Source organism: Monodon monoceros, unplaced genomic scaffold (assembly GCF_005190385.1).
Source record: "Monodon monoceros isolate NGI ecotype Baffin Bay Population unplaced genomic scaffold, NGI_Narwhal_1 Super_Scaffold_4, whole genome shotgun sequence".
Classification (NCBI taxonomy): domain Eukaryota; kingdom Metazoa; phylum Chordata; class Mammalia; order Artiodactyla; family Monodontidae; genus Monodon; species Monodon monoceros.
In genome coordinates, this window is record NW_021703781.1 from 67,437,708 (window position 1) to 67,462,962 (window position 25,255).

Here is a 25,255-nt window from a genome sequence, read left to right on the forward strand (position 1 = left end):
GTTTTCACTAAAAGGTATTTTTTAACACAATATTTTTTCTGTCTCAGAAATTATTAAAACTACTATACATTGATAATTCTTTAAAGAAATGCTGCAAGTGTGACTATTATCTAGTTCTGCCATAAAGGGTAAATAAAAAGTTTACCCAAGTTTTAAAATATTAATGTGCATCATTTGTTTTCTAGTGAAGTTCTGAATACAAGATAGTATTAATGTGAAACGGCAAGTTAATATTAAAAGATACCATGGTATATTCATTCACTATTTATGAAGTTACATGTTATCAGTATATCTGAGTCCCTTTTTTGCTCATGATAATTTCCTTTATTCCTTGCACTTCTGCATCTTGTCATTCATTTCTAAAATTCTCACATGTTGTGTTTCCATAGTTAATTCTACAAACTTAAAGGAAGATTATACTGATCTATTTAAATAGTCTTTATGAAAGAAAACCCACACTTTTATGTAGAAGTCTCTTTTAGCAAAGAAAGCCTGGCTTCTTAAATAATCTACCTAATACCAAAATTTATTTTTTATGTGTGTGTAGGGTTGTATGTATTTACTTTATATTAATTATGTGTTTTTTCAAAGCAAATAATCATAAACAATTAATAAGAAGCTTAGTGTTCTAAAATATTTTGATCAAAATCAGTGACTCATTATCTTATTTTTAAATGTGTATGAAAATCAGGAATGAAATCATTATTTCATTTTTATCAGTAGAATGGTTTAACTAGCTGGTGGTGTGCAGGAACACAGTAGTTCTCATTAAAGGTTTTTGAAAGGGCTGATGACATGATCAGCCTTATCTCTTGAGAATATGTCTCAGGATTGGAGAATAAGTTGTAGCCATACAGAAGGCAGAAAGATCAGTTATGTAATGTATTGGTGTCAGTAAGAGAGCATGAGTGACAGGACTTGAATGATGTGTTATCATAGCGGAAAGGAGGAGGTCAGATACAAGAAAGATCCTGCATGTAGAAACTAAACCTGCCAGCTGATTGGATGTTGGGCACAATAAAGTGTGAGATTTGTGTCCTGAATAATTGGAACGCTGATCTTTAACAAAGGAATGCAAAGTAAGAAAATGAAATGAGTTCAGTATGAACCAAATTGACTATATGTAACTGTTACGCTATGGAATGTTTCAGGTAGTATTCTGGAATACTAAAACTGAGAATGATCTCAGAAAAGGATGATATTTGGGCAAATAAACAGATATACTTTTTTATACAATATGTAAAATTATATTTTTTTATTGTTGGCAGTGGTAAAAGTAGTGGAAGTAATAGTTGCATTTGTTAAGTGTTTGATATGTGCTAGGAATTTAAAATACATTATCTCATTTAATTCTCACTAAGTCCTGAGAGCTCCTTTTTCCTTTTGAAGATGAAGAAACTAAGACTAGTGAGGTTACATAAATTGCCCAAGGTCACATAGCTAGTGATTATAGATGTACATTTTGAAGCTAGATGTACATTTTGAAGCTGAGCTGTTTGACTACAAAGATCTTATGCTCTTTGAAACTCATTTCATTAAGTAGATGTACCAAATTAGAAATGGAAAAAAGTCCAAAGAAGGATGAGATAAATAATTGGATCCACACTAGACTTCAGGATACCCCAAAGACTTTGAAGAGTTTCACAAAATTTTTAAATAAGTGAATTTACTTCCCCTTAATTAAAGATAACTTGTATGCTAACCCTAGTTTTTGGATGGCAAGAGGATAATCGATGGTTTACAAATAAGATAATACAACCTTCCCTGAAATGTGATGCACATGTTTGTGATGGGGAATATTCAATATCATTTTGGTTTTGACTTACAGCTTGTACATGCAGTGGACATGCAAATATTTGTCATATGCACACAGGAAAATGTTTCTGCACAACTAAAGGAATAAAAGGTGATCAATGCCAATTGTAAGTAAACATTACTTTCTAGAACTTTCATGGGTTGAATTTATGCTGTAGAACTAATTGTTATAGGTTTTCCATTTTGTTTAATGTTGTGTTAGTTAAGCAACCAGTATTGTTGTAAGCTATGTTTACTTGCATTTTATCAATTTTCATAAAAAATTAAGCCTTTAAAATGACAATTTTGTGGAGTCTTCAAAACAGAGCCCAAAGAATATTTGTCTTCTGTATCTTTCCGATAAAAAGAAACATTCTTATTTTTTCTGGAAAAATATATATCAAACCTCCATTGCTATCTTTATAATTTTTCTCTATATCTTGTTAAATAACTGAAATCCAGTGTTTCTATGCATTTCCTTCTTTTGAATCTTTTATTATTAATTCTGATCATTATAGTCCTATAGGCCTTGCAAGTGGTTTTTTATACTTATCTTCTTTTTCTCTGTTATTTCATTAGACATGAACCCACTCTTGTTGTTACTCTGCTTTCAGTAGTTTTATGAGTGGTTTTTGTCTTTTTATAATTTAGTTGTTATTCTCACCTACCTCCAAAAGGAGTAACTTTAAAAAGTAGTTGTTTCATGTTACTTAAATTTTTTTCTTATTCATATTCTTCATATATTAAAATCATTTTTATAGTTTTGTATATATGCACTTACATTTATATTAGGTATAATATGCTGTATGACATAAACCATACATTCCGATTATAATAATTATATAATTATTTAAAAAATTAATAAAAGATTCTCCAAAACTATATGTAAAAATTTATATCCAAAGAGGTATGTTAGCCATGGAAAATGATCTTTTTGTTTGTTTTTATTTAGAACAATACATTATTTACAATAGAATTATCCTAAACATTTCAAGTTAGATGGTTATATCTTTGACTAGTCATTTAGGTATCATAGGTTTTCAAGAGAAGGTGAGCAGAACCAGTTTTTATTCCTTCTCCATAGTCTCTAAACTTAAAAATGAGGTCAAAGCATAAGATCTTAGGGAAATTCCTATTAAGGAAGGCTATTTTGTTCTCAGTACCAATGAGATTAAATCAGAGTCCTATGCTTTAAGTCAAAGAGATGCCTCCAGTGTTTTGCAGTGCTACATACTGGTTGTCATAAGTAATGCCAGTTTCTTGGGTGTGTGACATGTGCATTTACACAGGGCCTCATGCTTAGAAGGGCATCATGCCTGATTGAATGTTCTTCTGTCGCCATATTAAAATTCTTAATAAATTTTTAACGAGAGCCCTTCATTTTCATTTTGTACTGTTCCTTGCATCTCTCTTCCCCCAATGAATTGTGTAGTAGCACTTGGTCTTAAGCAACAAATACTTTATTTTTGTTGTGAGATTCCATCATCATTATAAACACTGACGATTTAAATTTGTACTTTACTTTTGCACAAATGGTATAACCATCCATAATAATTATCTGTTATGTGATGCAGTACGTTAGAAACATTTTTGTTTCCAGGTAAGAGAGACAGTATTTTAATTCAGTGAACTCATGGGCTTCTAAGCTTATATATACAGAGTTACAGGATTTGGCATATGTATGAAATGTTAGAAAAATAAATTATATAGTTCTGAATGGTGAAATTACATTTTGCCCTAGTTATTATAAACGGGAAATTTTTTATAAGCAGAGGAAAACTTGGAATACTAATTTGTAGAGGATATTTTGTGGACAGTTTTTGTAGATAGAATTACATTCATTACTTTTTTGTTTTATTTATCTATTTATATAAGATTTATATTATATAATATATATCATATATTATTTGTATACAAATATAAAATATATTTATAAAATAGAAATACATGTATATTATTAACATATTTATATTAAATATATCTTTATATTTGTATAAATATTTATTAATTTAATTTATTTATTTGAGTGTAGGGCAGTGATGACAATAGGGTCCTCATACTTAAAGCAATAATTTCCTGCAGTGTGCTTATACTGGAAAAAATGCTCTCTTTAAGAAGCAAAGCTAGTCACTCAAGTCAGTAAACAATTATAAATGAGTGGTTGCTACTCTTAATGAAGATGACTAACACATGGTTTTTACTTAAAGCTTCTTTCAGGCTAGCAGTGGAGACACTAGCCAAAATATACTATATTAATTTATTATTGATACATTAGTGATTTGAGATTCTTATGAATGAACTCTTTCCTCTTCCCAGGATAATTTCTGTTTGGCTTTAAGTATGTAGTCAGACATCACATCTCATTTGTGTATTTTTCATAACCTCTCCAAATTGAAATTGGTTCTCTTCCTATTTACTAATTTTTTCCTTGCGTTATCTATGTACTTGCCTGTATCCTTTATTAAGTGAACCTCTTTAGGGACCATTGCATCAGTACTACAATGTAAGTGTTCAATAAATTTATTTAATGGAATAGAATGAAGAAAGTAGTGAAGGAGTACTGAAAGGGAATGATTGATTTATCATGGAAGAATAAGGAAAGTGTGAGCAAAGCATATTTGAGATGGAACTTGAAGGAAGAGTTAAAATTTTCTGGGTATAGAATGTAGTAAACAGAAAGGGATACCACATCAGTAAAGCAAACAAGTAAAAATGAACAATAGCATTTCCAGTTTTTGCTCAAGATGTAGAGAGCTGGAAAAAGCATTGTTCCCACCTTTACAATGAAAGAAAGAAAAGCTGGGCGAACTGCAAATTCATGCGTTTTCTTGAAAGTGTTGGAGAACTGAGATTACAGGGTAACCAAATGACCGAAACGCTAAAGAGAAACAAGAGCTTTCAGGGAGAAATGAGACAGGAACACTGGCTAACCTGGAGTGAAGCCAGCGGGAAGCTTAAAAGCAGAGTCCAGCTGAGGTGGCTGATAAATTGGTGCTCAAGTGCTCATCGTCAATAGTGTGAAGGCCCTGGGGCCGAGGAATTGGTGGGTCCACACGCTTTTTAGAGTTTTTTTTCATGAACCGCACCAGTTGTTCATGGAAAAAATTGGAGATAATTTCTTGTGGTGTATGCTGGGGGAAGGGAATAGCAGACACAGTGGGCAGGGCTTCAGTATGGGGTCAAAATATTCATTTAAAGGGACACCAAATTATTAATCTTGCCAAGGTAAAGTTCTCATTCTGGCCCTGGCCTAAACACAGTTGGAACTCAAAAATGGTAAGTTAAAAATTAATTTAATGGAAAAGTAAACTATAATATAAAAATAAATATGAAATGAGTGAAGTGGTATTCTCTAGGAAAATTGTTTACTTTTGAGGAGCAACATGCAGACTTTAAAGAAAACACACATATTATTTTTGTAAAATTTCTCAATTTACAATGTGAAGGTGACCCATATTTGCATTATGTAAAATATAATGTCTGTCATTTTCAATGTCTGTGTAATGAAGGTCAGTAGTATTTAATTGTTCTTTCCTTCAGCCTTCTAACAACCCTACTGATAGAAACTGATGTTCCTCAGTGGGAAATAAAGGGGAAATCAGATAAAAATAGGTGAAAGAAGTTTTGATAAAATGTTGTGGCAGATACTTACGATACATCTTGCCAACTCTCATGGCTTTTCGGGTTTCATCAAGGCTGCAGTGGACAGTTTCCTGTACTTTCCAATATTCCACATAAAGAATGAGAATCGGGCTTCCCTGGTGGTACAGTGGTTGAGAGTCCGCCTGCCGAGGCAGGGGACACGGGTTCGTGCCCCGGTCCGGGAAGATCCCCCATGCCGCGGAGTGGCTGGGCCCATGAGCCATGGCCACTGAGCCTGTGCGTCCGGAGCCTGTGCTCCACAACAGGAGAGGCCACAACAGTGAGAGGCCCGCATACCGCAAAAAAAAAAAAAGAATGAGAATCTTTGTTTCTCTTTTAGTTCCAAAGCTACTCATTTCTGCCCAGGTGCAACCAGGAATTGTAAAGCAGTTGATGCCAGTATGGGTAATCCTTGGCCAACGAAGAATGGGAGTTTGTCCTCCATTTCCCACATTGTCACCAATGCTTCCTGAGATAACTCTCCTTGGCAAGTACCCACATCCAAGTCCTTATTTCAGCATCTGCTGTTGAGGTTATTCTGACTTAACTGGTCGCTACTGGAAGCAGTTCTAGATAATAGGCCCTCAGCATAGGATTTTATAATTGGATGACTTATCAAATGGCAATAAGCACTACAATGCTAATGGTGAGTGGGGTAGTGATTATCCTGGAGTGCTATAATAATTATTGAGAATATTAACTGTGTTTGATAGGATAAAGTATAGGTTGAGGGAGAAGTACTAGTTTATGTAGCAACTTTAGCACTTGAAAGTCATGGGGCGATGGTAATTATGCTTACAAACTTGGCTAGCTTTTGTTAATTGCCATGAAGGCTTAAGGAAGGAGGCTTCCGGGCTTCCCTGGTGGCGCAGTGGTTGAGAGTCCGCCTGCCGATGCAGGGGACACGGGTTCATGCTCCAGTCCGGGAAGATCCCACATGCCGCGGAGCAGCTAGGCCCGTGAGCCATGGCCGCTGAGCCTGCGCGTCTGGAGCCTGTGCTCCTCAACGGGAGAGGCCACAACAGTGAGAGGCCCGCGTACCGCAAAAAAAAAAAAAAAAAAGAAGGAGGTTTCCATCAATTCAAGGCATAATGTGAACATCAGAGGCCCTCATAACAGCATTTAAAGACCCTCATCCTCTATAGCCAGAGAGCAGAGTATCTTGAAAATTACGCCCAGGGTTTAATCATAAGGTTGGCAGATTGCAGATGAAACTGAAGGCTCAGTCATGACAATTTACGCATGCCAGAGTCGTTGCCTGATGACAAGGGGTAAGACTTTGAGGCCTACAGTGGGGACACTTATGAGTACGACCTTAGAACCCTGAATCCTAGATTCTCTTGAACACTCCTGACTGGAAGAAGTAGCCCTCTGTCATTTGCTAGAGTAGAATAGCTTCCTTTTCTCTGGACACAGTGCAAAGATTTTACCTGAGGGTTATGCTTCCTAAAAAGATGTCCTCCTCCAGAGTGTCCCCTGCCTCTACTTACTGTCTTCAGATCAGTAAGAAGCATCAGGTCTCAGTGTAGCATGAATGGGAAAACACAGCCTCTGCTATAGGAAGAGATAGCTTATTCACTCAGAAAGTTGCAGAGCCTGGCAAGTATGCAGAGGCAGGAATCAGGAGTGCACAGAGAGGGTGTTGGACCTGGGGACATGGGATATAAGACTGGAGAAGGGAGACTATACTGATACGGCGTCACTCTCCTATATTTCAGGATTTCATATCTTAGTGAGTTTACGTGGAGTTGCTGATGGCTTTTTAAAGTGTGGACATGATGCTTGCCTCTAGTTAGTGAGGTGGGAGTTGCTGGAACTGTCTTGGGAAATTTTGAGCACTGGGGTCAGAAACTCAGGAAGCTGGATGTATTGGAATGCATGTATTACATAATATCAGACTGCCCATTAACTGACTATATTTTCTTGGAGGTCTTCCAGAACACTTCCTTCACTAGGACCATAAGGAGTACAACAGTAAGGGGAGCCCTGGAATCTGTGGAACTCAGTGGTGGCTGTTCTCTGTAGGTCCTGATAGACAGTAAAAATGATTCCAGTCAGCTGGGCTCTCTAGTGACAATGTGTATGTCAGGATTCCAGAACAGTAGAAGCCAGGTGGTGACATTTAACTCTTGAATATAGATATAATTACCTTAATAGTCAGCAAGACCAGATGACCAACAGTGGGTATTGGTCGGCAGGGATATGTGGAAATGCCTAAGTGAGTTCGGAGGGATGAGCTAAATTGGCAGCCAACTAGATTATTGTTGGACTTGTATCACCAGAAAAAATCATGAACCAATAAGCAGAAGGTTGATGTCAGCTGCCTTAGTAGAAAATTGTGATCCTTCAGTCTTTTCATGATTCTGATTTGAATCTCTGATTCCCAGAGCCCATCAGTTAAAATAGTGGTTGGGTTCCTTTGAGGAACCACGCATGCCATCTCATCAATACACACAATACATTCTCCTCCATTCTATCCAATGGGACCTCAAGCCATTTAGTACATAATTGGTCACTGGAAAATGGCGCACACGTACTTTTGAAGTATGCACACATACTTTTGCATTTAAGTGTTGAGTATCCACTTAAAATGCCTTGTGACGCTAATCATATCTGCATGAGCAGTTCTTCTCTCCAGTAAATTGCACATCACAGTGAAAAGTGAGCTTTCGTGGTTCTTGTGTATTTTTCATCGTATTTAGTGCAATACTGTAAACATTAAATGAAGCCATGGGACCCATATGAAGTGCCACTAGTGATACTGGAAGTGCTCCTGAGAAGCAGGGAAGAGTCATGATACTACAGGAAAAAGCTGAATTGCTTGGTACGTACTATAGATTGAGGTCTGCAGCTGCAGTTGCCTGCCATTTCAAGACAAATGAATCCAGCATAAGGACCATTGTAAAAAACAGAGAAAGAAATTTGTGAAGCCATCACTGCAGCTACTCCAGAAGGTGCTCAAACCTTGTACTCATTGCATAATACCTTTTAATCTCTTATTGAAAATGCAACGTATGTGGGTGCAGGATTGTTGTGAGAAAGGCATACCTATAGACTCTAATATGATTCAAGAAAAAGTGAAGTCATTATATGTCAACTTTCAGCAAAAGGAAGATGAAGGGTCTAAAGCTGGAGAATTTAACGCCGGCAAAGGATGGTTTGATAATTTTAGAAAGAGGTTTGGCTTAAAGAATGTCAAGATAACAGGAGAAGCAGCTTCTCCTGACTGAGAGGGAGCAGATGAGTTCCCAGACACCATTAAGGAAATCATTGATGAGATATCTGCTTGAACAGATTTTTAATGCAGATGAAAATGCTGTATTCTAGAAAAAAATGCCACAAAGGACTTCTATTGGTAAGGAAGAGAAGCAAGCACCAGGATTTAGGGCAGGAAGGGGTAGCCTAACTCAACTGTTTTGTGCAAATGAAGTCAGGTTTATGATCAGGACTGCCATTGTCTATAAAGCTGCTAATCCAGGAGTCGAGCAGGGAGAAGATAAATATCAGCTTCCTGTCTTTTGATTGTACAAGAAGGCCTAGATGACGAGAACCATTTTTTTGGATTGGTTCCATTGATGCTTTGTTCCTAAAGTCAGGAAGTACCTTGCCAATAAGGGACTGCCTTTTAAAGTTCTTTTTGCTATTGGACAGTGCCCTCTGGACGCCCAGATCTCCATGAGTTCAACACCAACGGCATCAAAGTGGTCTACTTGCCCTCTAACAACATCTCTAATTCAGCCTCTAGATCAGGGCATCCATAAGGATCTTTAAGCCTCATTACGCACAGTACTCTATGCACAGGATTGTCAGTGCTATGGAAGGGAACCCAGATAGGGAGAACATCATGAAAGTCCAGAAGGATTTTGCCCTGGAAGATGCCGTTGTGTTATAGAAAAAGCTGTGAGAACTACAGAGCTTGAACCAATAAATTCCTGCTGGAGAAAACTGTCCAGATGATGAGCATGACTTCACAGGATTTATGACAGAGACAGGAAATCATGGAAGAGATTGCGGATATAGAAAAAAAAAAAAAGGTGGGGGTTGAAGGGTTTCAAGATATGGATCTCGGAGAAATTCTAAAGCTGATAGATACCACACCATAGGAATTAACTAAGGATGGCTTGATGGAGTTGAGTGCTTCTGAACCAGTGCCAGACAGTAAGGAAGAAGATGTAGAAGAAGCAGCACCAGAAAACAAATTGACATTAGACAGTTTGACATGGGGTTCTGATTATTCAAGACTACTTCTAACTTCTTTCATGACATTGGAGCCTTCTGTGATAGGGCCGCTGAAACTAAAGCAAATGGTGGAGGAGAGGTACTGTATAGAAACAATTTTTAGAGAAATGAAAAAACAAGAAAAGTCCGACAGAAATCACAGTACATTTCTGTGAAGTTACACTAGTGTGCTTGCCTCGCCTGCCTCCCCCGCCCCTCCTCCAGCTCTTCCTCCTCTGCCTACTCAGCGTGAGACAGCAGGGGTGAAGACCTTTAAGATGATCCACTTCCACTTAATGAATAGTAAATAATCATCATGCCATATAGTCAATCAACTTATCTCTTGTGTATGTGTGAGTGCTTTCCTGTGAAAATGTAATAACTGTATGACAAGAACTGTGTGTGACTTTTTTTTTTTTTTTTGCGGTACGCGGGCCTCTCACTGTTGTGGCCTCTCGCGTTGCGGAGCACAGGCTCCGGACGCGCAGGCTCAGCGGCCATGGCTCACGGGCCTAGCAGCTCCACGGCATGTGGGATCTTCCTGGACCGGGGCACGAACCCATGTCCCCTGCATCGGCAGGCGGACTCTCAACCACTGCGCCACCAGGGAAGCCCTGGAGAAAATAAAATTTTAAGTATTCCTTTTAAAAACTATATTATGTTGAAGGTAAACATGTTACAATAATTTCCAGTCCAATATATTATTATATAATTTGAATAAACTAATTATTAATAACAAAAATGAAAGCTTCATATCTTCCGTATTAGAAAATAGGTTTGTATTGGAGCTCTTAAAGTCAACTCATAGATAAATTAAAAAATACTTGAAATCCCTTGTCACTTGTCAAAGTTATTCATCTTAGATTGCTATGTGAACTTGAAAGCCATCTATTTAGGCAGTAAGATATACAGGGAATACCATGCATAACACAGCAGGGAATATTATGTTGAATATTTTCCTATTCTAAAAATAGTATTGTGATACCCATTTGCAACAAGTCAAGTTCACTTTTTGTGAGAGAAAAAGGAGTTATAACGGTATTGTAAATCAGTCCTTTATGTATATACTTGGTACAAAGTGATAGGATTTAAATAGGTGAGTCTAAAGGAAGGGACAATAGTATAGATTCTGAAGTGCTTAACCTAGCAGTAATGAGTATGATCATTTTCGAAAGCTAGAAAACTACTATATAACACACATTTAAAAAGTAACTTTTGGAGAAGTCACAGAAAACCTAAGATTACCCCTAAGTTCCTTTTTTCCAGAGAATAAAGTTAGGGCTTTAATATATAAAGGGCTATATATTTCTACTTTAATCTTGTAGTTACTGTAGAAAAGTATTTACTCTTCAACTCATTTTTTTTCATGGATGCAAAAAATTATCAAGCACATGACTGAAAATTGCATTCAGAATGTAACTGATTATTTACTTTATTATTCTCAACTGTTCGACCCTTCATTAATTAAAATATATATGTATTAAAATTATTCCTCAGTTCTAAGTAACTCTACTAAAACTAAAGATATTTTTGGAAGAATTTTCTCACCTTTTAAAATTCTGCATATAATTTAAATATTGAGTCACTTTATACAATTACCCTTGTGTATATTTTATAATAATTAAATTTGGATGGCGTTCCAAGAAGTAGTATTATGCAAAGCCAAGCTATATATCTGTTAGTCACTAATTGTCATTTTAATTGAATTGTAGAAATAAGGATTGAAAGAATATGGGCTTCACACGTTTTCAAAATACTTATGATTTTCTCCCACTGCTATAGTTAACCATAATTTTAAAGAATTTAACTTAGAATTCATGAGTTTGAACACTCATGTGTTCTTTCATTTTGTTATAATCTGCTTACATGAATTTAGAGTTTGAACTCCTGAATTTAGGGCTGGATGATTTAGAGAAAACTTTCCTCCATTACACAATTGAGGAGGTTTTTTTTTCAGTATGTGGGCCTCTCACTGTTGTGGCCTCTCCCGTTGCGGAGCACAGGCTCCTGACGCGCAGGCTCAGCGGCCATGGCTCACGGGCCCAGCTGCCCCGCGGCATGTGGGATCTTCCCGAACCGGGGCACGAACCCGTGTCCCCTGCATCGGCAGGCGGACTCTCAACCACTGGGCCACCAGGGAAGCCCGAGGAGGTCTTTTTAAAATACAGATTCATTGGTTTAGAAACTGGGGAAAAATATATTAATTTCAAAGAATACCAGAAGTAAGAAAAAGATGTGATTTATGAATTCCCACAACTTTTTCCCCCTACCTAAAAATGTCTTTAAATCTTTATCCAGACTTGAAAATTCTTCCCCATATTGTTAAGGGAGAATACATATCCCCCAAACTTTTATCCCATCCCCTATATTCCTCTTGTGTATGTTTGTCTTTTCCACTTATTTCTTCTCTCATGCATTCCCGTATATAGGCTTTCTACATTAATTCTTTTGAAGATTTGTTTTTAAAACTTCAATTAATAGTAGTTTTTAAGATGTTTTAATGTAGAGTTTAATTTTTTGCCTGAAGGAAAAACATGAGGCTTTTGAATTTTGTTGCTTAATAGTAAATGAGATTTTTGTATTTCTGCAGATGTGACTCTGAAAATCGCTATGTTGGTAATCCACTTAGAGGAACATGTTATTGTAAGTATTTGTATTTTTTATTTTAAATAGTTGGTTTGTTTTATTAGTTTCAGGTGATTTTTCAGGTAATAAAATTCATATTGAATAACTGATGTTGTCATTAATATGTTACCATTTCAATTTTTAAATCTTTTAACTCCATATATATTGCTAAGAAAGTCAATGTCTTCTTGCTATATTCTCTAATTATATTTGGTGCATTTTTTTCTACTCTGAAGAGTAAAACAGCAATAGATCTTATTCTGAACATGCAACAAAATATAGAACTTGAGTAAACTCAGCTGGATTTTGATGTAATCTTTTTCATTATGGTTAAATTTTGAACAGATAGAATTTTGTGATAGATTTTTCCGGGAGGCAATTTTGGTTATTACTATAAAGCTGCGCTGATTTTGTACTGAAAGATCCTTTTATTGGGTAATGATCATATGGCAGATGTATGTTTAACTTTCAAGAAACAAACTATTTCCAAAATGGTTGTATTATTTTACATTTCCAGTAGCAGTGTATGAGATTTTCAGTTCTTCAGGATCTCTCGGTAAAAAAACCTTTTGTAGGTTTCATCATATCTTTTTTTACGTAGACAATAATGTGTTCTGCAAATAATGGAATTTGATTACTTCATTTTCTCGCTGGATGCCTTTTTTTTTTTTTTTTTTTGGTCTTATTGCATTGGTACCTCTGGTATCATGTAAAAAGATATGATAAGCATGCAATTATTTTTGACTTGTTCCTGATCTTAGAGGGAAAGCACTCAGTCTTTCACCATTAAGTATGTTGTAAACTTTTCATATATGCCTTTATTAAGTTGAGGAAATTCCCTTCTATTCCTACTCTGTTGAGTATTTTTATCAAGAATGGGTGATTTTTATGTCATACATTTTTTCTACCTCAATTGAGATGTCCATAAGGTGTTTCTGTTTTACTTTGTTAGTGTAGTAATTTTAGTTTCAAAAATTAATGGATGGTATCACATTATATGGATATATCACTGCTTTTGGTCCATTTACCAGTTGATGGACATTGGGATTATTTCTAGGCTTTGGCTATTAGAAAAATGCTGACATTTAGATAGTCTATATACTTTCATTTTTGGGGGTTAGATTCCTAGGAGTGGAATTGGGAGGTTAGATGATATGCTTATGGTCAAGAAACTGTCAAATGATTTTATAGCATGGATATACCGTTTTACATTCCCACTAGCAATTTATATATGTTTCAGTTTTTCTACATTCTCATCAACACTTTATATTGTCTATCTTTTTGATTATAGCCATTCTAGAGTATTAGTAGTATCTTGTGGTTTAAATTTGCATTTCTATTATGACTAATAACTCTGAGTTCAATTTCATGTGTCCATGTCTTGAACATGTTTTGTTAGATATGTAAAATACTAATTTCCTAATACTTTTGTTGCTATTTCAAATAGTATCTTTTAAAACTACATTTTCTATTTGTTTGATATGGTAAAATGAACTTCATTTTAGTATACTGATCTGACATTCATAAAGGTCAGTGAACTCTTATTAATTCTAATAGTTTATAAATGTTTGATTTTTAAATACAGTTATATTACATGCAAATAACTTTTATTCCTCACTTTTCCAATTTTTTATCCCATTATTGGGATGGTTGGGATCTCTCTTTCAGTGCTGAGTCAAAGTGATGGTAGTAGACATTACCATCAAGTTGAGAGTTTGCTATAATTTATAGAATATTCCCTGTATCAAGTTAAGAAAATTCCTGTCTATATTAGTGTGCTGCAAGATTTCATCATGAGTGACTTTTTCCTTTACCTTGTTATATATGAAGCTGAATTAATAGATTTTCATTAATTAGACATCTTTTCATTCTGGGGTAAACCGAACATAGTTATGATATATTATTTTTGGGGATACTGCTAAATATTAGTTGTTTATATTTTATTTAGGATTATTTTCAGTATAAATGAATGCAGACTATATTTTTACATTATTTTTTTCTGATGAATTGACCTTTGAGTTGTTGTTTTTCTTTTCTAACTTCATATTGTGTAACTATGGTAATAACTTTTAAAGTTGAATTTGACAAGATTGCTGTTTTTTTTAAATTTTTTTAACGTCTTTATTGGAGTATAATTGCTTTACAATGGTGTGTTAGTTTCTGCTTTATAATAAAGTGAATCAACTATACATATACATATATCCCCATATCTCCTCCCTCTTGCATCTCCCTCCCACCCTCCTTATCCCACCCCTCTAGGTGGTCACAAAGCACCAAGCTGATCTCCCTGTGCTATGTGGCTGCTTCCCACTAGCTATCTATTTTACATTTGGTAGTGTATATATTTTAAAACAAGAATAGTTAAAAAATATCAAGTGAACTTCAAAGGTTAGCTAAATTCAACTGAGATCTCTGGGTCTCGTGCTTCTTTATTGGTAGTTTTTTGTTGTTGTTGTTCATCTTTTTTTCCCCCCATATTATAGCATTAGCTTTGGGTTTATTCATCCTTTCCACTGATTTTGTTTTCTAGTTCATCAGTTTTAGGTTTTGTCTTTAGTAATGTCCTTCTCTTTTATAGTTTATAATTGTTGTTTTGCCTACATTTGATATGTTTTCTTATTAATATTATTTTCTACATAGTTTATGGTTCAATTTTTATATTCTTTTTGTATTTTATGTAAGAATTTTCTTAATTTCAATTAAGTAAATCTTATTAAAACCATCTTTTAATTATGTTTTCTAATTTTCTTGAGAATGCGGCATAAAAAGATTCCAAAACTTACTAAGGTATTTTTGTAGCCTATGGGACATTTGACAGTGTTTGGAGGCATTTTTATGTATCACAAGTAGGAGTGGTTTGTGGGTCCTATGGACTTCCAGTGGGTAGAGGGTGTTATATATTCTACAATGCACATGAGAGCTCCTTAGAACAAAGAATTATCGGACCCAAAATTTCAACATTGTGGGGGCTGAGAAATCCTGATTTAGAGGTTTAATCAGATACAGATATGATTTTGGAGGAAACACTATTTCACAGGTGGGTTTGTGTTCTTCATGTGGCAGAAGTAAGTAATGCCTGCAAGTCTCTCTTTTTATGTTCTTAGCAGAGACTGATGCGCAATGTTAGATTGTAGTTGATTAAGAGTTGTAAGCTGGTATTCTAACTACTTTATTTCTTGATTGAAAAACTTCTGTAAAATCAAATTTCTTCATGCGAGGTATTTGCTTTCTCATTGGTACAGTCATATAGGAAAGGCATGATAAATGCTTTAATTTGTTTTTTTTAATTACTGGTTTTCAAAATAAAGAACTGTTTGCTTAATATCTTTCCAAGGTGACAACTAGATTTGTTGTTTTTGTGTTGTAAATTTATGGACACAAACATATTTAATATGTTTCAATCCACTTGCAATTATTTTCTTTACTGATGTTTATATTATCTATTTTCTATGTCTTTTAGTTGATCCTTGTTGTCTATATTTTTCACATTCATTTTGTTTTACTTCTCTCAAACATCCTGGATTTTATGGAGACATATTTTTGTCTGATTTCTTAAAATTAGATATTCTTAATTGATTCTTCTTGAATCTTTAGTGTTTCTTGTGTCCCAAAGGAGTAACTAGTTACAATTATGGACACAAGTAAATTACATTCCATTTTTTTAGGAATAATAAATATACTAATATTTAAGCCTTTTATATTTGAGACTAAGCTGATTTTTCTTTAGATCAGTGCTATCCAAAATAAATATAATGTAAGCCACATGTGGAATTAAAATTTTTCTACTAGCTACATCACAAAAATTAAACAGGTGAAATCATTTTGAATAATATATTCTATTTAATTCAGCATACCTAAAATGTTATTTTAATATGTCACAGTATAAAAAATCATCAATGACCTATCTTTTTTTTTTTTTAGTTTTTCTTCTAGGTGTTTGAAATACAGTTTGTATGCTATACTAATGGCAGTCCCAATTCAAATCAGTCACATTTAAGTTACTCAGTAGGCACATGTGAATAGTGGCTACCATATTGGACAGCTCATCTATTATATAGGACTCTCACCCTCTTTTAAAAATGTTAAAAGGATAGTCATGAAGCACTAGATGGCAGTCTTGTCATTTGTTATGAGACCTTTAAAGTTTAATAACATTTAAAAGAAATGGTGTTTAAAAAAAAAGAAAAGGTCAGTAGTTCTTGTAATAATGTTAATGGAAACGATTCTGATTTTAAAGATTGGAGTGAAATTTAAAATGCAGGTCCACACTGTAACTTGAAGCAATTGAGTGCAATGTGGTGTTAATTTAATTGAATGTAATACTTCAGCAGTTATATCCTATAGACAGTCATAGTAGTTTTTTAAACTTCAATTTAAAACCCCAAACCAAATGTATTAGATAGTTATCATGCATCACATGGAATAAAAAGAGTTTCTAGCAATGATATCAAATTTGATTGACCCTTGTAAACATTGAAGTACTCCTCTTGGCAAATATGAAAAGTAGTAACCACAAAGTAGTATAATTTCTTTTTTTCTTAAATGCTTTTTAAAAAATTATAACAACAATTATAATGAAGAAAACCTTAAACACAAGATGAAAGACTCGACTATGAAAATGTTATATAGAGGGTATATTTCAATGAGTGGAATCAGAGTACGGAAAGTCACTTACTGAAATCATCTACTTTTTGCTCCTACTATGTGTAATGTCCACACTGTCAATTGTATTTCAGTATATTTCCAAGTAATCTAACATATTTGGGTTTTTTTCTCCTTTTACTCTGAACAATTACTATTTTACTTGATTTTCTCCTATTGCTGTATAGAGTTCAGTGTGCAATTTTGTGATGAAAATAATACACTGCCTCTTTTAAGAGTAAGGAATTTAATTACTTTTATATTCAGTGTTCACCTCTACCACTCATCACATCTTACCTTAGATTATATTACTAAAAATCAAAATACTTATCTATTCATCTCACTGTAAACCCTTTAATTATTATTGATTTATTTAATTAATGTTTGTCTTGGACTGAAAGACATTATTTATAAGCATATTATTTATTGAATTTGATTTTTTTCTTTTGTTTGATAAAAGAGAGATAATATTTCTAATAAGTGTTATTATAGCTGTAAATTAAAGTAACAAATATCAGTCTCAATTTTATTACTTAAAATGCTATGTCATACAAAACAGTGAAAGCAATTAAAACTTGAATTAACCTTATATTTAGTTTAACTATTCTAAAAGGTTCTCCCCTTTTAAATGAAATATACTGTACTTTAATGGTTTATGTGACTTTTTAACTAAATAAATAGCAATTTAAATAGGGTCTGGCTGGTCCATCTGCAAATAGAGCAGAAGTGACCTTGATCAACACAGAAAATCTAAATTCTTATATTTCACAAATTGAAGATGTGATGGATTGAAGATTATCTGACAAAACATAAATGAATCACAAGGTTGACATTTTAATCTTATTCTTTGATTCATGTGTTCTTATTACATTTTATGAAGCTTATATTCTAGTGTTTTAAAATGTTTATTTCAGAATTATTTAATATTTTAGCATATTACAAAATGAAGGACAATACAGCACAATTATGAAAAAGTTAAAAATAACTGAGAGAGGGACTTCCCTGGTGGTCCAGTGGTTAAGACTCTGCACTTCCACTTCAGGGAGCACAGGTTCAATCCCTGGTCTGGGACCTAAGCCAAAAAAAAAAAAATAGCTGAGAGAAAAAAAATTGCTACTGAATTAACCTAGAAGAGAGATGAAAATTTATTTGACTGTATACTTATAATAAAAGTGTTATATTATTCTGGTTATGTAAATAACATAACACACTGTAAAAATAATTAAATAAAACAAAAAAAAGTTTAATGAGGAAAACAAAAATGTCTGAAAACCTCCCACCAGGGCTCCCAAGTGGAGCTGTGCTGTCTGTGCCCTCTGCAAAGGCGCCCAGCTGCGAGGCAGAGTGGTAGCTCATCTCCTGAACTTACTTTTCTCGCTTTATCTGTCTTGAGCAAGGGTTGATAGCTCCTTATTTGTATGAAGATGTTGAATGTGCTTTTCTTTTCTTTTTTTTACTTGTGAATTTGTTTTTATTTTTATTGGGCTATAGGGGATGGGTTGGGAAATATCTCTGCAAGTTATGCCGTACTAGGGAAATGTCCATTCTCATTTCCCTGGGGTAGCTTACCGAGCTTTTTCTTTTTCTTGGAGCTGCTGCTCTTGCTGGCAGCAGCCTCTTCGGGTCCACTGCTGAGTGGCTCCTCCTTGGAAGAGAATTGCCTCTTTTTCTTGGGAAATGCTGAATGCATGTCTTTCTAAATAACTTATGTCCTGAGAACGATTTTACATAAAAGGAGTAATAGCATATATAATATTCCTATTGTGAACAACTTTTTTCCACAGATATATAGCTCATTATTTAGGATCATTTATTAAATAAAACTGGAAAACCACCTGATTTTAAAATAGTGATAATACTAGTTAAACTTTATTGAGCACTTATTGTGCCAGGCTATTTTAAGCTTTTTACATTTATTAGCTTGTTTAATCCTCAAATGAGAAGGGTATGGTTATTTTTTTTTCATCTTTATTGGAGTATAATTGCTTTACAATGTTGTGTTAGTTTCTGCTGTACAACAAAGTGAATCGGCTATATGTATACATATATTCCCGTATACCCTCCCTCGTGAACCTCCCTCCCACCCTCCCTATCCCACCCCTCTAGGTCATCACAAAGCATCGAGTTGATCATCCCCTGCTATGCAGCAGCTTCCCACTAGCCATCCATTTTACATTTGGTAGCGTATATATGTCAGTGCTACTCTCTCACTTCGTCCCAGCTTCCCTTCCCCACGCTCTGCATCCTCAAGTCCGTTCTCTATGTCTGCGTCTTTATTCCTACCTTGCCACTAGGTTCATCAGTACCGTTTTTTAGATTCCATATATATGCGTTAGCATACGGTATTTGTTTTTCTCTTTCTGACTTACTTCACTCTATGACAGGCTCCAGGTCCATCCATCTCATTTCAGATAACTCAATTTCATTCCTTTTTATAGCTGAGTAATATTCCATTGTATATGTGTGCCACATCTTTATCCATTCATCTGTCAATGGACATTTAGGTTGCTTCCATGTCCTGGCTATTGTAAATGTGCTGCAGTGAACATTGTGGTACACGACTCTTTTTGAATTATGTTTTTTTTCAGGGTATATGCCCAGTAGTGGGATTGTTGGGTCATATGGTAGTTCTGTTTTTAGTTTTTTAAGGTATGCTTATTATTGCCAATGTTTAATTTGAGGGAAAAGAGGCAGAGAAAGTTTAATTCATTTGTGTAAGATCACACGGCTAGGAAATGTCAAAGCCAGTTTCAATCCAGGCAGCCTGGGTCTATACCCACCTCTGGATCTATACCACTCACTCTCAACCACAGGTAATAAAACTAGAGCAACAAAAATTCACAGTATATTTAACCTAAGAGTTGTTTTTATATGAATAAGGTAAAAACATCATGTTAAAGGAAATGAAAACAGGGACTAAATAATTAAAAATTTAGAACTATTTTCTCAAATGAAGTCTTTATATGAAAATATGCTTACAAAAATTGATATATAAATTTAATGCAGTTCTAATTAGAATTCATTCAGTTCAAATTTTTTTTTTTTTTTTTTTTTTTTTTTTTGGTACGCGGGCCTCTCACTGCTGTGGCCCCTCCCGCTGCGGAGCACAGGCTCCGGACGCACAGGCTCAGCGGCCCTGGCTCACGGGCCCAGCCGCTCCGCGGCACGCGGGATCCTCCCGGACCGGGGCACGAGCCCATGTCCCCTGCATCGGCAGGCGAACTCTCAACCACTGCGCCACCAGGGAAGCCCTCAGTTCAATTTTTTGAAGAGTATGCATAGAATAAATTATCTTAAAGTTTATTTTATATGCTGCACTTTTAGAATATTCAGTAAAATTGTGAAAAGGAAGATTAGTGAGAAACTCCCACCTGATAGATATTCATACATAGGGTAACTCTAACTGTACTGGTTCCTATTCTGGTATAGGAATCAATTAACAAAACGGAGTTCAGGATTAGATTCCTGAACATTTGGGAATTTATATGGCAGTCATTGTATTTTTATAAAAGTTCATAATGACTTAATCTGCTTGTTCTAAAATATCCCAGACTTTACCTTAGATTGTGGCTTTTGTATTTACTATTTTTCTGCCTCAAATACTCCATCTCTAACTAATAGTCAACTCTTACCTAAAATAGAGTCCCTTAGGTATTACAATAACTTTTTTTTTCCATCCTAATGCACTGAAATGAAATTATCTCACTTGTTTGTTAACTTGAATGTGGGTTTTCTTTACTCATTAGAAAGAAAATCTGTGAACCCAAGACCTCCTGTTGTTGGAACCTATACTTAGAAAAGCCTGTGGCTCCTAGGAAGGCTTTCAGTAAATATATACTGGAGTACACATGTAAATTATTAACATATGAATGAATACACATGTATTGTGGCTGTATGGGCAAGTATTTTTATTGATAGGGTGTTTGACCAAAAATGTTTGGAGATCATGTTATAGGTTATCAAGTAAAAGTTGCTTTACATTATTTTTTAATTTATTTACATAAAGTAGTACAGCTTTAAGCACCAGCCATTGATTTAAATACAAATGAGTTTCAATCTCTGTTTTTCTACTTAGCCTGTGGAACATTTGCTACAAATAAAATTTAAGCAGTTTTCCATATGTCATTGCAGAATAATGGAAAGTTTAGCTACTTGGAGATACTATGAAGCAAAGGAAGGTGGCTTCTGAAGAGATCATGGTATATTATGTGAAAACCCGTAAATTAGAATCATTGACATAGAGGCATTGGTGATCATGGTCCATCCTCTTTTATTCATTGATGAAAAAAGTAAGACTCCATGGGTTGAAGTGTATATCCTAGGCCACACAATGAGTCATTCAGAGTGTGGTTAATCACAAAGGTTCTGTGCTTTTTCTGTGATATTGTATCTAGCAAGTGTTCCACTTGCAAAATTCCTGCAACAGATTTCGCCTTTGCAATTATTCTAAATGTTTCAAGTTCAATAGAAATTCTTAATTAATAATTGTAAGCATGGATAGTACTGTTCAGCAAGCAAGGAAATACTGTATTTATTGAATATTTATTATGTGAAAAACAATTTAATATTATTTAAAATGCACAAGGATGACATATTTTTTTCTCCTTAATTTTTACTTACTTAAGAATTATAAATGTCATAAAGAACCTAGGGGTAAGACAGGAATAAAGACACAGACCTACTAGAGAACGGACTTGAGGATATGGGGAGGGGGAAGGATGAGCTGTGACAAAGCGAGAGAGCGGCATGGACATATATACACTACCAAACGTAAAATAGATAGCTAGTGGGAAGCAGCCGCATAGCACAGGGAGATCAGCTCGGTGCTTTGTGACCGCCTGGAGGGGTGGGATGGGGGTGGGTGGGTGGGAGCGAGACGCAAGAGGGAAGAGATATGCGAACATATGTATATGTATAACTGATTCACTTTGTTGTAAAGCAGAAACTAACACACCATTGTAAAGCAATTATACGCCAATAAAGATGTTAAAAAAAATAAATAAATAAAGTTCTTGATCATGGAAAAAAAAGAATTATACTGTTAGTGCTTGGAGAGACTGTCAATTATTGGAATTGACTCACTTTTGTTTATTCATTCAACATATGTTTATTGACTGACTACTTTGTTGGACTCTGGGGATATTACAGAGAACAAAACATGTTCTGCTCCATTGAAGCTTATAAAGTTGTAGGGAAGATAGATATTAAACTCGTTGTATAGTTACCTAGATATGATTGTCATAAGAACTCTGAATGAGAATTATAGATGCTTTGGGACTATATTACAAGAGATTACAAGAGAGCTTGACCTAATTTGTGGACCCGGGAGTAGAAGTGGGTGAAGCAAGAGAATAATGAAGCTTTGATGTGAAAGATGACTTGGTTAGTGGAGTGGTGATGGTGTGAGTATGGGAAGGAGTAGAATCAGCGAGGGCAGCTTGCACAAAGGTCAATGGCTGGAAAGAACACGGCATATGATATACTAATACTTTAACACACACAACTAGGTGAAGGGGGTTAGGGGATGAGGTGTGTGAGATATGCAGGATCAAATCATGTAGCACTTTATAGGACATGTAAGGACTTAAGAAAAATCTTAAGAAAAAAAGAGAAGCCATTGAAGGATGTTAAGAGGAGAGTTAAATGTTAAATTTTAATTTTAAAATAATCAGGCTGCTTGCAGTATGTCAAACAGCTCGGTGAGGGCAATAGAGCATGAAAGGATCATTTTAGTTCATTTTCTGAGGCATTGTTCCTGCAGCTACATTTTATTTTATTTATCATTTATTTATTTATTTTATGAAAGTCTTTTTGATTAACTGTTATTATCCTTTAACCGAGTTCACAAACCTCCAAGTCTACGAAAAAAAAAATCACTATAACAATTAACTTTTTTTTTTTTACATCTTTATTGGAGTATAATTGCTTTACAGTGGTGTGTTAGTTCCTGCTTTATAACAAAGTGAGTCAGTTATACATATACATATGTTACCATATCTCTTCCCTCTTGTGTCTCCCTCCCTCCCACCCTCCCTATCCCACCCCTCTAGGTGGTCACAAAGCACAGAGCTGATCTCCCTGTGCTATGCGGCTGCTTCCCACTAGCTATCTATTTTACGTTTGGTAGTGTATATATGTCCATGCCACTCTCTTACTTTGTCACAGCTTACCCTCCCCCTCCCCATATCCTCAAGTCCATTCTCTAGTAGGTCTGTGTCTTTATTCCTGTCTTACCCCTAGGTTCTTCATGACATTTTTTTCCCTTAAATTCCATATATATGTGTTAGTGTACAGTATTTGTCTTTCTCTTTCTTACTTCACTCTGTATGACAGACTCTAGGTCCATCCACCTCATTACAAATAGCTCAATTTTGTTTCTTTTTATGGCTGAGTAATATTCCATTGTATATATGTGCCACATGTTCTTTATCCATTCATCCGATGATGGACACTTAGGTTGTTTCCACCTCCTGGCTATTGTAAATAGAGCCTGCAGCTACATTTTAAATATGACTGTGATACATTTACACTGTGAGTATACTTGAACTTATATTAGCATAAGTTTTATCATTTAATAAACAATTGTCTAAGTTGGCAAATGCATGTACTTATACATATGCCATTGTTTAAAACATATTTGAATTCTTGATGTTGTTGTCAAAGTCTGTATGCATCCTTTTCACACCCCTCAGGATGGCTGAATACATGATCATGAACTCATATATTTATGAACAAATATAAAACTATATAAATACACATATGAGAATCTGTTTGACTTTTGAAATCTTTTAGAATTAATTCAGAGCCAATATAGTGAATAATGAAAGTGAAATAATATTTATTGAATGCCTTTATTTTGTGAGACAGTCAAGCCAAATACATACTAACACAATTATGTTTAACCCACAGAGCAATCCTATGAGGTGGGCAATTTTATCCTCATTGTACCATTGACTCTCACTGAGGTTAATTAACCTACATATGATAACCCAGTTGGTAAATGGGAGATTACAGTTGAGTTCTCCTTAAATACTGTGCATAATGCTAAATTAAAAGTAAAATACAATATTCACTGGTAAAAAAGCAAATCATTAGGCCTTAGTTCCTTCCTCAAAATATTCAAATTAAGAATTTCTGAAATTTGTATGAGCAGTGCATTGATACAGCATACACAAGTCAAGGTTGATTTCACTCACTTGTGATCCTGGCGTGTTTGCCTTCTTAGACCTCAGATATATCGATAGTTCCAATATGTTTGATGGTTTTTATCACTGGTTACTATTTTCTTAAAAATGCATTATTTTATATAGCTTTCGTTAAAAGAGTAAAACAAATATTCACCATTTGCTCTTCATCACCCCCATATGTAATGTACTCAGAAACTTTCTTCATAGTTCAAGTTCTCTTTCAAAATGTCTTTTCTATGTATAAATTTTTAGTCATCACTTTGCAATTAATCATTAGTTTGCTGGAATATCTGACCTTTTAAAACATTTTGTGCGTGTTAAAATCTTTTCTCTTGATGTTTTATTTGCTTAAACTCTTTTTTTTTTGCGGTATGCGGGCCTCTCACTGTTGTGGCCTGTCCCGTTGCGGAGCACAGGCTCCGGACGCTCAGGCTCAGCGGCCATGGCTCACGGGCCTAGCTGCTCTGCAGCATGTGGGATCTTCCCGGACTGGGGCACGAACCCGTGTCCCCTGCATCGGCAGGCAGACTCTCAACCACTGCGCCACCAGGGAAGCCCTAAACTCCTTTTAACATGCTGTCTGTGTCTTATTCATGAGCTTGATTTTGTATATAATTTGTTATTAATTCTTTGTGGTGAATAGCAGCCACTTTTTTTTTTTTTGCTCCAGGACTGCTAGTCCAGTATTGACTGAACTACCTAAAAAAGTCTGCTGTTGCATATTGGAACTTCACCCTTGGTTTGCTCTAGCCAGAGAAGACTAGGCAGAGAGACTAATTATTTTACATGTTTTTTTTGTCTATACCTAAGAAATAAGTGAATTAGGAATTAGATATGCCATTTCTGGAAAGATATACAACCATATAAATCTAATTTCTTACCATGTAAGTGTAAGTCATGTGAAAAGCACATTAAAGATCAAGGATCAAAAGAAAAAAGTTCTCTGAACACTTCTTTTAACAAATTTCCCCCGTTTTGGCCCCAGTTATGGAAGTGATGTGTGTTTCATTCTAGAAAAGAAATAGACAAAAAGACAAATTAAAAATCACTGAAATTCTTCTATCCAGAGAAAATTATTGGTAACATTGTATCTGATACTTTCCCAGTCTTTTGTCTATGTAATGACACTGTGGTAGGCTGAATAATGG

At 35.0% G+C, this 25,255-nt stretch overlaps 1 protein-coding gene across 4 annotated transcripts in view; it reads left to right on the forward strand.

Moving 5' to 3' along the window:
- The window catches only part of ATRNL1 (attractin like 1), a 679,361-nt gene that overhangs the window by 201,706 nt on the left and 452,400 nt on the right, over positions 1–25,255 (forward strand). For all 4 annotated transcript variants that reach the window (XM_029245362.1, XM_029245365.1, XM_029245364.1 and 1 more), the window contains 2 exons: positions 1,829–1,922; positions 12,245–12,297. In XM_029245362.1, coding sequence (XP_029101195.1) covers positions 1,829–1,922; positions 12,245–12,297 — 147 coding nt within the window. The remainder of the gene's footprint in view (positions 1–1,828; positions 1,923–12,244; positions 12,298–25,255) is intronic.